The sequence below is a fragment of the Suricata suricatta genome, chromosome 13 (assembly GCF_006229205.1).
Source record: "Suricata suricatta isolate VVHF042 chromosome 13, meerkat_22Aug2017_6uvM2_HiC, whole genome shotgun sequence".
NCBI classification, from domain to species: Eukaryota; Metazoa; Chordata; class Mammalia; order Carnivora; family Herpestidae; genus Suricata; species Suricata suricatta.
Window position 1 is genome coordinate 60,742,686 of NC_043712.1, and position 14,798 is coordinate 60,757,483.

Here is a 14,798-nt window from a genome sequence, read left to right on the forward strand (position 1 = left end):
ATGCAAAAGGTACATAGGGGTAATCTTTGCTGTTTAGTACTTTTAATTTTTCTTTCATTGTTCCCTTATAGTACTTTCTTTATAGCGCCAATTTAAATTTCTCTTCCCTATACTTGTAAGAATTTGTTTTGATTAATTGTTTCATGTTAGTTGAGTTTACGGTTGTTTTGGCTAGCTTTGGTTCAGGGTGGTCAGTTGATGTGAAATCTTCGGGGTGTAAGCCAGATGTTTGTTTTTGCTACATCTTGATTTACCCATACACACTTTCCAGTACGACTTATGTCTTTTTGCTTCCTGGCCCAATTCAATTAAGCTCTCTTTTCTTAATTTACCAGTAAATCCTCTGTTCTCAGTTTCATAAGATTTTTTGTAGGGAATTGTGTTCTTGTATAGAAAATGTGGCCCATTTCTTCCCACCTTATGAGTTACATCTTGACCTAACTTTCTGATGTATGATACTTGTGTTTACTTTTCTTCCTTTTTAGGGTTTACTAAAGATGGTGGTATATAGAGGAAGGGGAGGTGAGGTATATAGGGATTTATTGATTATAGAACAGGTTCCTCTAAAGGGATAAAAAGCACCTATAGTGGGGTATCTAATCCCAGTTCAGGCGTTACCTATAGTGTAAGTATAGGTATAGTATAATAACTGTAGCTTTTTACAGCCTAGTTAAGATTTAACTTTAGTGCGGGGTTCTCTTTAACACACTTTACACCCTAAGTCTATTAATTTCAGTTAATCATATGACTGCGGTGGCTGGCATGAAATTTACCGACCCTGTTTAATACAGCTTAGTCAAACTTCCGTTCATGGCTTAATTTCTTTCACTGCTGTATTCTGTGGGGGTGTGTTTAAACAAGGCATTATGAGCTACATTTTAGTATGCTTGATACCTACTCCTTTTGATCACTAGTGATTATAGAGGGCATTTTCACTGGGGTGCAGAGACTTGGATGTGTAATCTTATTTAAAAAACAGTGGAAAGGTTAGGACCAAACCTTTGAGTTTAGGGAATCTGATGACTCATCTAGGTATTTTCAGTGTCTAGCTTTACTCATTAAGCTACATTAACAACTTTATGTTGATTTTGGATTGAGTTTGTCAGTTGATTTTTGTGGTACTTGTTTAGTGAAAATTAACTGTTTAATAGGATAGAGTTGAGCTCAGGACTGTGTATCCTAGTGTATTGTGTGGGAATTTGATGTTTGAGCCTTATATTTGGATGTGCATTTAGTCTTGTTTTGGGGGTTTGGCAAGAGGATAATAAATATATTTATCTAATAGATAATATTATAGGATTACGGGGGGGGGGTGGTAAGGGGAGTTTGGTTAATGTAGTTAGTTGCTCATTAACCCCATAGTACCAGAATGTTTCAGAAGCCATGAAGATTTGGAATTCATAATCATTCAGAACATTACTGCTCAAAAGTATGATCTGTATGTAGCCTATACCTGGGAACTTGTTAGAAATGCAGAATCTCAAAAACCTCAGACCCATGAAATCAAAAACTTCATTTTAACAAAATTCCTGGGTGATTCTTATGCACGTTAAATTAAAGTTTGAGAATCACTGCTTTAGTATACAACTTACTAAGTTGGTAAGCCACTTCAAAGAACTATTTTAATGTATTCATAATATTCATAGTTTGACTTCAGAACTGTTGCTTTAAATGGAATATAAATATTTGTTGATCCCTATGAACTGAAAGATTTTAAATTTCTTAGAGTGTGTCTGGTTGTCAGGGTGCATATTTTCATTGTTACTGTTAATTTTCTATAAACTGTAATTGCAAAATATACCCTTATTCCTTATATAATGAGAAACCTAAGATGCAAGTGAAAATTCTTCTGAGAATTCTGTGCAAATGAGAAATCTATACTGTGATACTAACTACTGCACAAAGTTCAGTGAAAAGGCATGTATGTAACCACCTGCAGGCTCTGGGGCAAATTTGACATGGTAGTCAGAATAGCAGATTATACAATGGGAAGTTTAGTTACTGCTGAGTGAGTAGTTATTAAAACCTGGTGTAGGACCAACAATGAGACTTTATAAATAGAATAGAAGTTGAAGACATTATCAAATTCTAGAGGCACTTACTTAGTTGTCCAGTCAACAGCCTATTAGCATTTCTTCCAGAACTCTAGATTTGGCAAATGGGAATGTGTAGTTTATAATAAAATATTAGCCACACTGTCCTACTACATCATTGTGTTTTCTACTCTGAAATTATTTAATTTGAGCTACTTAAATGCACATTTTCTCTTCAATGTCAGTTCTGTAATTTGAAATTATGTAGACATATTTAATAATAATCATTAACACTAATTATAATTTGTAATATCTGTGATTTTTTTCTTAATCTGTTAAATTGAACTATATTACCATTTATGTAGATCAAAGACATATCAGTGATTTCATATGGCTTAACCTAATAATGAAGTTTAAAGGTGTCCTACTTTCCTATTTCTGTCACACAGTTGTCACTAGGAATAATCTTGTTGTAACCCACTTTTCTTTTGTTGTTTTTGGTTTTTTTTACAAAAATATGCCTTTTAGGAAAACAGCATCCTACACAGAAATTAATGAATGTAACAAACATGGGCTGAAAATACTTATGGTGAATTAATACCTTTATAAGTGTAGTATTTAAAAAAATCATCATACAGTATAAACATTATAAGACTTTCATTAATCTGAAACTTTTCCTCTTTATGTGGCTGCAGTTTTGTTTTAGAAACAGTTCTTTTTCATAATAGATTTTTTTTTAATATGGGCTTAAATTATTTTAGGGAAAAGGTTTAATATATTGGGAAAAACTCAGTATACTTTTACAAGAACTAAAATGTAGTTATTAATATTTTATTGTTGCTGACACCTCACCAGGGTTTTTAAATTCTTTTTAAATGCTTATTTTTGAGAGAGAGAGAGAGGTGCAAAGTATGAGTGGGGGAGGAGCAGAGGGAGAGAGGGAGACACAGAATCCAAAGAAGGCTCCAGGTTCTGAGCCTTCAGAACAGAGCCTCACATGGGGCTTGAACGCCCTAACCTTGAGATCATAACCTGAGCCAAAGTTGGACGCCTAATCAATTGAGCCACCCAGGTGGCCCAGACACTTCACTGTTCAAAACTTTAGTAGTTAAGCCAAACTAGTTTGATTATTCATAACTAAGGCATTAAGGCATAATGACAGTTCTCCAGGGGCACATTTATTCATCAACTAGGATACTGCCTGATGAAGCATTTCTTAAAGGTGATTCAGTAACCAGTGAATTGTAGGGTGAGTTTCCAGATCTTTGTCATTCTGGGCTGAAAGTTGATAATGTTAAGAAAGTACCTGGATTATAAAGCAAGCAGAGAACAGAGGGGTGTGGTATGAAACCACCAATATTGAAATTTCAGCTATTTTTATACTAAGCCTGAAGTTCATACATTATAACAAGTAATATCTTTTAAAATACAAACTGTTGGACTTTCTTTGCTTTTTACTATTACAAATACAAATGATTGTGAATTTGGTGTATGTTAAATCAACTTCTGTTACCACATTTTGGGTGTTTTATCAAACTGTGTTTTTGTGTTTTATTTTAGCTTATTTGCACTAATCTTGATGAACTCAGGGAATTAATCACAAAAATCGAGAATGAACTCAAAGATCTGGAAAACAATAGAAAAAAATCGGTAGGTGTTAATCCAAAAGTCCTATCTATCTATCTATCTATTATTATTATTATTGTTTCTGCTTTTTTCTAAAGCGTTCTTTTTTAATCTTGTTTTTCTGGGTTACATAAAAATATGAAAAATAGAAACAGTGTTCCTTTTATTTCTCCTGTGTGGTCTAGTTTTCATTTTTCATAGATAAAAATGGTACCGGGGCAAGTAAATTAAATTTTGTTTGCCTGGTTTATATCAGGTATAGTTTTAGATATTTCCCAATATAGTAGTTGGTTGTTTGCTGACTGGTATTTTTTTGGTAATGCTTACCTTGCAGATATTCTTAATTAATAATTATATGCTTTTAATGGAAGTGTGTTCCTTATAAACATAAAAATTTTAATTGTGAAATAAATAATATATAAATTGTTTAATCCTGCCCCAGATGTTTTTGATACGTGCTTACCAGTATGTCTTTTAAAACACCTTTATCAAAAAAAAAATAATAATAACACCTTTATCAGTTAAAGAGTTTTTAAAACTTTTTAAGTATACATTATGAATTCACAATTTTACCTTCATTTTTTATAGTTCTTGAGAGAATAGAATATAAAGAAAATATTCACTCAGCACTTGGTAAAATATCCATTTATGTTATTTATTAAATCAGTGATACTTGCTTAACTGGCATTTATAGTTCAGTGATATTACAGATTTGAAACACAATTATACACCAGTAAGTAAGTGATGAAGGCTTTAAACATTAAAGAAAATCAATCATTGTTTTTAAAATACCTTTGTTTTATGGCTTAGGAATGCTATGAAGCCATTTTTGGGTCTTTGCTCAGAACCTGTTAATTTAGAATTATGTATAAAATAAGGATAGTGATACATACATCAAGCTTCATATCAGCAGGTTTGCAGTGGTCAATTTATATGCTGTTCAGAAAAAAATATATTGGTAGCACTCTGGAAGGAAGAGACTTATGTGCCATTAAAGTACAACCCTCTGAGGTTATTTAACAGAGGCATAAAACAGCCTTAAGCATTTCAGATGGTTCAAGTGATACCTCTGAGAATATCGATATAATCTAAGAGAATAATAATCATAGTGATAGCTGTTAATTAACAAAAAAACATTATGTTCAGTATACAATCTGAGAATGCAGAAAACTTATTTTTAGAAATATTTCTATTAAAAATGGTTTAGACATTTATTAGATTCTTATGTGTTTGTGTGTGTGTGTGTGTGTGTGTGTGTGTGTGTGTGTGTGTGTACATACACACTTTGGTATATGGATAGTTAGTTGATGTAAAACACCAGGTGTTACTTTAAAATTTACTTCTGCAAAGTATTTTTCAAACAACAGTTGTTTTAAAATATTTTCTTGGCAAAGTTACTTTTAATATATTTGATTTTATATGCTCATAAAGAACTAATTCTGTTCTTTAATGGGAAAGAATAGTCTTTTAATCAGGGTGTCATCTATAGCTTTTATAAGAGTTGTTTATTTTTAGTGAATTGTATGTTCTTCATGAGTCTAAATAGAATTCAGTTAAATTTGCTAATTATTTTTTACGCTGTGGTTAAACATAATGTATGCCTCTTAACTTGTTCCCATATCATAAATTAAGGTTTGATTTATTTTCAATGAATAGTTTTATGTATAACTGATTTATGTACTTACTTACAGCATGCACTGTAAGAGAAAAAGACTTCTGCAAGCATCCTAGAGTTTTTCGTAAAGCCATCCACCTCATTTCCATTAGTGGTAGGAGGTATATGCATATTGGCTTCCTTTACAGGAACAAGTAGAAGGGTAAAAGAAAATATAGATTACAAATATTTGACACTGTAGTCTTTGGAGGCATGTTTATGAGAACGTTTAAGGTTACATACAGGGTTTAATTTTTAAATTTTGTGGCTCTAAATTTTTAACTTGTCTATGACTCCTAGTATTTGCAATTTAGTTTTAAAATATGATTTCTGCTCTTCAAGAAATAGAAATTTTTGGGACTATACTTTGTAGGGATGATCTTATTAAGATTACTAACATAAGAGATATTTCCCTTTAAACTGCCTAAAAGGTTGTTTTCATGTGAAATGGCCACACCGCCTAAAGGTTAACAATAGACTGAAAGTTTACATATTATTATCTGTCATTCCTTATTTTTGTATAGAAGCTAATGTTGAATATAGTAGATGTTAGTTGTAGGAACTAACCTTATTGAATGTTTATGTTAATATTAAATACCAGTTTATTTTTCTGGAATCATTTGGGAATAAGATGTTTCACTTAACTGAATTTTCTAGGTAACTGAAACCTGAACTTGAGGACTAAATTCCTCCCTTCTATTCTTTTTAATTTATTTTAATCATTTAATGACAAACTTCCCTGCCTCCTTGTACTATATTCAACAAAATTTTAACACTTTTGATTAAATAAGGATCATTATGAATATCCATAATTATACTCATACCATAACAGTGTATTGGTATCAATAACTCTAATTAAATATTTACCAAAAGAACTTTATGTTGTATTATTAGAAGGTGTTTCTATTTTTGTTTTTGTTTTCTTTGTCAACCTGTTGTTTCTTGAGTTTGTCCACATATTTGTCTTAGCTAATGTACTATGAATTACAAAGGAAGTAATAATAATTATGAGAATTGGACTTGTAGTAAGGACCTGAGAGACTTTCTTAATAATGAGAAATACATGAATTTGGTGATGGTGGTAGCCATTTTGACTGATTCCTTGCCTATGGGCTTCCTTCACTATTGCCAGACAAATAGATTATTAATTTTGATCTTCATAAGAAGATATCACTGTCTAAACTAAAATAGTATTTAGAGTCAAAACAATTCTGTTACCCTTCAACTTTTATATCTATAATAATGGCTCCAGTAACAAAGAGGGTTTATTCCATGTAGACGTTTGTCATAAATGCCATTTTTAAAGATAGAAATATTTATGTGATAGAGGATTTAATTCGGATTCATACAATAATCTCACTTCTTTAGAGGATTTCTTCACTGTAGAGCCATTTGAGATAGTTTTCCCTGCCAAAGCAATAAGGGAGAATTGTCCCATTTCTTCACCCCATGTCAACATTCCATTATAAAAGCTTTCTTAATATGTTAGAGGTTTTGCCATTGAGCAAAATATTGGAAAATTTACAATCTTTTAAAAATCTAGATCGTTTACTCAATCTTATAAGACAACTAATTCCATTTATAATTAATAATGTAAGGAGAAAAAATGCTTTTGTTTTCATGAGTTTGTTTGGGCACACTTGATACCATTACTTCAATTTGGAGACAAGTTTCAACATCCTTTAGATCATGTAATGTTAAAACTAATTACCTGAGATTTCTTTAAAGTGAGACATCAGGTTGAGATAAGTAGAAGTATATAGTTTGACAATTTTTAAATTTTGTCTTTCTCATTATTGTTTAGATTCTTCAGTGAGCTAAAGGAGAAAATCATAACATTTTATTTTTATTTTGTGTTTTTAGTCAAAAGATAAAATTTACATTTTGTCTAATTATTTGGAAATTCTTTTATCTTTATTTATTTTTTTTTCCTTTATACTTTATTGTCAAGGTGGTTTCCATATAAGATCCAGTGCTCATCCCAACAAGTGCCCTCCGCCTCCCTCTTCCTTTCCCCCTCCCCCATTAGCCCTCAGTTTGTTCTTAGTATTCAAGAGTCTCTCATGGTTTACCTCCCTCCCTCTTCCCAACTATTTTTTTTCCTTCTCCTCACACATAGTCCTCTGTTAAGTTTCTCCTGTTCCACTTATAAGTGAAAACATATGGTATCTGTCCTTCTCTGCCTGACTTATTTTGCTTAGCATAATACCCCCAAGTTCCATTCATGTTGCTACAAATGGCCAGATTTCATTCTTTCTCATTGCCATGCAGTATTCCATTGTATAGATAAACCACATCTTCTTGATCCATTCGTCAGTTGATGGACATTTAGGCTCTTCCCATGATTTGGCTATTGTTGAAAGTGCTGCTATGAACATTGGGGTATGTGTGCCCCTATGCATCATCACTCCTGTATCCCTTGGTTAAATTCCTAGCAGTGTTATTGCTGGGTCATAGGGGAGTTCTACTGTTAATTTTTTGAGGAACTCCACACTGTTTTCCAGAGCAACTGCACCAATTTACATTCCCACCAACAGTGTAGGAGGGTGCCTGTTTCTCCAGGAGATGTTCTCCTTGCCAACATCTGTAGTCTCTTGATTTGTTCATTTTAGCCACTCTGACTGGCATGAGGTGGTATCTCAGTGTGGTTTTGATTTCTATTTCCCTGATGATGAGTAGAGTTGAGCATCGGTTCACATGTCTGTTGTCCATCTGGGTGTTCTCCTTGGAGAAGTGTCTATTCAAGTCTTCTGCCCATTTCTTCACTTGATTATTTGTTTTTCAGGTGTGGAGTTTGGAGAGTTCCTTGTAGATTTTGGATACTAGCTCTTTATCCAATATGTCATTTGCAACTATTTTTTCCCAATTTGTCGGTTGCCTATTATTTTATTGATTGTTTCCTTTGCTGTGCAGAAACTTTGTGTCTTGATGAGGTCCCATTAGGTCATTTTTGCATTTGATTGCCTTGCCTTTGGGGATGTGTTGAGTAGGAAATTGATGCAGTTTAGGTCAAGGAGATTGTTTCCTGTTTTCTCCTGTAGGGTTTTGATAGTTTCCTCTCTCACATTCCGGTCCTTCATCCATTTTGAGTTTATTTTTGTGTTTGGTGTAAGTGATCTAGTTTCATTCTTTCACATGTTGCTGTCCAGTTCTCTCAGCAGCATCTGTTAAAGAGGCTGTCTTTTGCCCATTGGATACTCTTTCCTGCTTTGTCAAAGATTAATTGGCCATACATTTGTGGGTTCAGTTCTGGGTTCTCTATTCTTTTTTTTTTTTTAAGTAGTTTATTGTCAATTTAGTTTCCATACAACACCCAGTGCTCTTCCCCACAAGTGCCCTCCTACATCACCACCACCTCTTTTCCCCCCCTCCCCCTTCAACCCTCAGTTCGTTTTCAGTATTCAGTAGTCTCTCAAGTTTCTATTCCATTGGTCTATGTGTCTGTTTTTCTGCTGATACCATACTGTCTTGATGATTACAGTTTTGTAGAGGCTAAAGTCTGGGATTGTGATGCCTGCCGTTTTGGTTTTTTTCTTCAATATTACGTTGGCTATTCAGGGTCTTTTGTGGTTCCATACAAATTTTAGGCTTGTTTGTTCTAGCTTTGAGAAGAATGCTAGTGCAATTTTATTGGGATTGCATTGAATGTGTAGATTGCTTTGGGTTATAATGACGTTTTCACAATGTTTATTCTTCCGATCCATGAGCATGGAATGTTTTTCCATTTCTTTGTGTCTTCATCAATTTCCTTCATAAGTTTTCATCAAACATATCTTTTATGCCTTTGGTTAGGTTTATTCTTAGGTATTTTAAGGTTTTTCATGCATTCATGAATGGGATCAGTTTCTTGACTTTTCTTTCTGTTGCTTCATTATTGGTCTGTAAAAATGCAACCAATTTCTGTACATTGATTTTGTATCCTGTGATTTTGCTGAATTCATGGATCAGTTCTAGTAGGCTTCTGCTGGAGTGTATCAGGTTTTCCATGTACAGTATCATGTCATCTGCGAAAAGTGAAAGTTTGACTTCATCTTTGTCAATATTGATGCCTTTTATTTTCTTTTGTTGTCTGCTGATGTTAGGACTTCCAGCACTAAGTTAAACAACAGTGGTGAGAATGGACATCCCTGTCGTATTCCTAACTCAGTGGGAAAGCTCTCAGTTTTTCCCCATTGAGGATAGATTGCTTTAATAGTGTTTAAATAAGTTCTTTCTATTCCGACTTTTTTTGAGAGTCTTTATTAAGAAAGAATGCTGTATTTTGTCAAACGTTCTTTCTGCATTTGTCAACAGGATCATATGATTTTTATCTTTTCTTTTGTTAATGTAATGTGTCACATTGAATGATTTGCGAATATTGAGCTAGCCCTGTAACCCAGGAATGAATTCCACTTGATCATGGTGGATAATTCTTTTTATATGCTGTAGTATTCAATTTGCTAGTATCTTGTTGAGTATTTTTGCATCTGTATTCATCAAGGATATTAGCCTGTAGTTGTCTTTTTTGGGCCTCTGTCTGGTTTGGGAATCAAAGTGATGCTGGCTTCATAGAATTAGTCTGGAATTTTCCCTTTATTTCTGTTTTTTTGGAATAACTTGAGAAGAATGGGTATTAACTCTCATTTAGATGTCTTTTAGAATTTCCCAGGGAAGCCAATCTGTTGGGGGATTTTTGATAATTGATTCCATTTCTTCAGATTTTTCAGATTTTCTGTCTCTTCCCATTTGAATTTTGGTAGTGCATGTATGTTTAGGAATTTGTCCATTTCTTCTAGGTTGTCCAGGTTGTTGCTGTATAATTTTTCATAGTATTCCCTGATGATTGCTTGTATTTCTGAAGGATTGGTTGTGATAAATCCATTTTCATTCATGATATTGTCTATTTGGGTGCTCTCTCTTTTCATTTTGAGAAGCCTGGCTAGAGATTTATCAATTTTGTTTCTTTTTCAAAAAACCAACTCTTGGTTTCATTGATCTGTTCAACTCTTTTTTTTTGGATTCTATGTTGTTTATTTCTGTCCTGATCTTTATTATTTGTCTTCTTCTGCTGCGTTTGGGGTGCTCTTCCTGCTCTGCTTCTAGTTCCTTTAGGTGCCCTGTTTGATTTTGTATTTGTGCTTTTTCTAGTTTGTTGAAATAGGCCTGGATTGCAGTGTACTTTTCTCTTAGGACTGGTTTGCTGTATCTCAAAGAGTTTGGATTGTTGTTTTTTCATTTTCATATTTTTACATTTCTTCGCTAATTGCCTGATGGACCCATTTGTTCTTTAGTAGGGTGTTCTTTAACCTCCACATTTTTAGAGGTTTTCCAGACTTTTTCCTGTGATTAATTTCAAGTTTCATAGCACTATGATCTGAATGTATGCATGGTATGATCTCAGTTCTTTTATATTTATTGATGGCTGCTTTATGACCCATATGTGATATGTCTTGGAGAATGTGCCAAGCACACTTGAGAAGAAAGTGGATTCCACAGCCTCACAATATAGAGTAGCAAATATATCTGTCAGATCCATCTGGTCCAATGTGTCATCAGGTCCATTGTTTCTTTAGTGATTTTCTGTCAAGTTGATCTATCCATTGCTGTAAGTGGGAGTATTAATGTCCCCTGCGATTAACACATTCTTATCAATAAGATTGTTTGTGATTAATTGTTTTATGTATTTGGGTGCTCCTGAATTTGGTGCATAGACACTTATAATTGTTAGCTCGTCCTGATGGATAGACCGTATAATTATTCTATAATGCCATTCTTCATCTCTTGTTACTGCCTTTGCTTTAAAGTCCAGTTTGTCTGGTATCACTATGGCTACTCCAGCTTTCTTTTTTTGACTTCCATTACCATAATAGATATTTCTCCATCCCCTTACTTTCATCTGAAGGTGTCCTCAGGTCTAAGGTGAGTCTCTTGTAGTCAGCAAATAGATGGATCTTGTTTCTTTTATCCTTTTGCTTGCTATGTCTTTTGATTGGAACTTTTAGTCTAATCAACTTTTAGTCCATTTACATTCAGTGTTGTTATTGAAAAAATGATTTAGAGTTGTTGTGTTCTCTGAAGGATTCATGCTTATAGTACTGTCTCTGGTACTTTGTGTTGCTTGCAACATTCTTCTCATAGAGTACCCCTTAGGATTTCTTGTAGGACTGGGTTAGTGGTGATTAATTCTTTCAATTTTTGTTTATTTGGGAAAACCTATATCTCTCCTATTCCGAATGACAGGCTTGCTGGATAGAGGATTCTTGGCTGCATGTTTTTATTGTTCATCACATTGAAGATTTCCTTTTGTTTTTCTGGCCTGCCAAGTTTCAGTAGATAGTTCTGCAACTACTCTGATAGGTCTCTCTTTACATGTTAGGGCCCTTTTATCCTTAGCTGCTTTCAGAATTCTCCCTTTATCTGTATATTTTGCCAGTTTCACTATGATATGTCATGCTGAAGATTGATTCAAGTTACGTCTGAGGGGAGTTCTCTGTGCCTCTTGGATTTCAATGTCTGTTTCCTTCCCCAAGTTGGGGAAATTCTTGGCTATAATTTGTCCAAGTACCAGTTCAGCCCCTTTCTCCCTTCTTCTTTCAGGAATTCCTATGATATGGATATTGTTCCATTTGATTGTATCACTCTGTTCTCAAATTCTCCTTTCATGCTCCTGGATCAATTTATCTCTCTTTTTCTCAGATTACTCGTTTTCTATAATTATGTATTCTAATTCACCTATTCTTTTCTCTGCCTCTTCAGTCCGTGCAGTGGCTGCCTCCACTTTTTTATGCATCTCATTTGCAGCATTTTTTAACATATCACATCCATTTTTAAGGTCCATAATCTTTGTAGCAATAGCTTCTCTGGTGTTTTCCATGTCTTTTCAAGCCTAGTGATTAATTTTATGACTATTGTTCTAAATTCTTGGTCAGTTATGTTGCTTATATCTGTTTTGAGCAATTTTTTCCTGTCATTTCTTCCTGGAATTTCTTTAGAGGAGATTTCTTCCACCTCATCATTTTGGCTAGCTTTCTGTCTATTGTAAGTTTTAAAAGTTTGTTATACACTCTGCACCTGCGAATTCTGCTATATTAAAGGAGGCTCATTGACTGTCCAGGGCCTTGTCTGTTCGGGAAGTATTCTTTTAATGGTGTCCCTTGGTCTCTCGTTGTGCCTTTGGTTATTTTATTTCCCTACTCATAATGATATTTGGGACTTTCAATCATGTGTACTTTGGCTTGTTTCTTGATGTAGCCCCGGAAAGGAAAACAGACAGACAAACAAACAGGGAACAAAAGCATGCAAATGCACAGACAAATCCAAGAAACAGGCAGACCCAAAGGGGGGGAAAAAAGACGAAGGGCAGTCTAAAAGCTTATATAAAACCAGAAATCCCAGTTACAAATAAAGAGCAGGGTGGAGACAGTGCTGGTGAAAGAGCATTTACAATGAAAGAAATGACAGAGATGTGGAGACAGAGAAATTGAACATTGGCCAGGCAGGAAGACTCAACGGCCTAATTCAGAGAGAGAAAAAGAATATGGCAGGAGAAGAGGAAAAAGAAATGAAGATAAACTATATAGTCTGATTATTCCAGAGAGTGAAAGGAAGTTAACAATGGAGGTGTAGAATATACATCAAGAGAATGGATTAAATATGACTGTTTAAGCAAACTAATAATCAGAGTGCCCAGTCCAGTAGAGGGGTGAGATAAGAATGAGATAAGGGAAAATATATTTGAATAACAATTGATCTAGAGTTCATAATGACAATGCATACATTATGCATTAATGTTGGTCTTGCTCCAGCTCTGGTTAAAAAAGAAAAAGAAGCAGCAGCTCTCTAGTGCTGATGGGCATGGTTTGGTGTAGGCAGGTCTCACCTCCACTGTGGGTCCTGCCTTGGTGGTTGTGGAGAGAAAAATGGCGGTGCCCCAGTCCCTTCTTGAACCAAGCATTGCAAATCTCTCTTTTGGGCCCGATCTCTCTGTGCCACAAGTGTAGCCAATGTGGGCGGTGTTGTATTTCCCAAGCCCCTCCTTGTTTCCATATCTTAGTCCTCACACTTTAATGATACTGCCTGAAATGTAATCCCGCAGTCCAGGCTGCTTCCTAGCTGGGGATTGAGTAGAGTGTGTTAGGGTAGCGGTTTCTCCTGATGCCAACTCGGGTCGGGGCACCCAGCCCAAAGAAAGGGCTGCAGTTCAAGATAGAATCTCTCTCCAAATGCCCTGCAGTTAAAGATGAAATGATAGGATCCCTCTCCATCCCAGGCTGAGGTTTTTCTCTTCTCTAGGAATAGTTCTGTGAGCAATTTCAGCCACTCTTTCTCTACCCCTTGTCTCTCTTTGGAGAGGGCTCCCTCCCCTCCATGCCTCCGGGTCCCGGCCCATTTTTATCTTCCCCAGTTCATAATCCTGCACCTATGAGGCTGTCTTCTTAGTGGACTCTGTCTCTTCCCACCCCCCTCCCCCGATTCTTGTGGGCATCCTTTGGATTCAGCGTCCTTCTTCAGCGTCATTTGGTTTCAGCCCTTCTTTGTTTGAGAGATGCGGGTGGGAAGTATGGAGCTCCCTATTTCTCTGCCATCTTGCCAACCTTGATGTAACCAGTGTTATTTAAACATAGTCCCCCTTACACCTCCTTGTGACAAAGTTGATTCTCATTTGTCTTCCAAAATGCCATAATTATTCACCAGCGTCTTGCAGTGGGTTTGCCCACTCGGCAGTTTGCACCTCATATTTTTATCTGTGTCTCTCAGAGACATAGGGTTCAAGCTATTGGGGGTCCAGATGACATCTGGCTTCCCAACTCCCTTTTTATCTTATTTTAAATGTTTATTTTGTGAGAGAGAGAGAGAGAGAGAGGGAGAGAGAGAATCCCAAGCAGGCTCCATGCTGTCAGTGCAGAGCCTGATGCACATGGGGCTCGAATCCACAAACCACAAGATCATGATCTGAGCCAAAAATAACAGTCAGACGCTCAACCAACTGAGCAATCCAGGCACTCCAGAAAATACCTTTTGTGTTTTTTTAATTTTTTATGTTTTTTATTTATTTTTGAGAGACAGAGAGAGACAGCATGAGCAGGGTAGGGTCAGAGAGAGAGGAAGACACAGTATCTGAAGACAGGCTCCAGGCTCTGAGCTAGCTGTCAGCACAGAGCCCAACGCAGGGCCCGAACCCCCAAGCCACAAGATCATGACCTGAGCTGAAGTCAGATGCTTAACCGACTGAGCCACCCAGGCGCGCCCTAAAGAAACCTATTAAAAAAAATTTTTTTTAATTTATAATAGTTTATTGTTAAATTGGTTTCCATATAACACCCAGTGCTTCTTCCCACAAGTGCCCCCGCTCCATGACCATCACCCCCTTCACTCCTCCCCCTCCTCCTTCAGTCCTTGGTTCATTTTCAGTATTCATTACTCTCTCATGATTTGTGTCCCTCTCTCTCTCCAACTCTCTTTCCCCCTTCCCCTCCCTATGGTCCTCTGTTAGGTTCTCCTGATAG

At 35.6% G+C, this 14,798-nt stretch overlaps 1 protein-coding gene across 1 annotated transcript in view; it reads left to right on the forward strand.

Moving 5' to 3' along the window:
• KIAA2026 (KIAA2026 ortholog) overlaps positions 1-14,798 on the forward strand; it is a 133,196-nt gene that overhangs the window by 80,264 nt on the left and 38,134 nt on the right. The window contains exon 7 of the mRNA XM_029919668.1: positions 3,594-3,683. Within this exon, the coding sequence (XP_029775528.1) occupies positions 3,594-3,683 (90 nt within the window). The remainder of the gene's footprint in view (positions 1-3,593; positions 3,684-14,798) is intronic.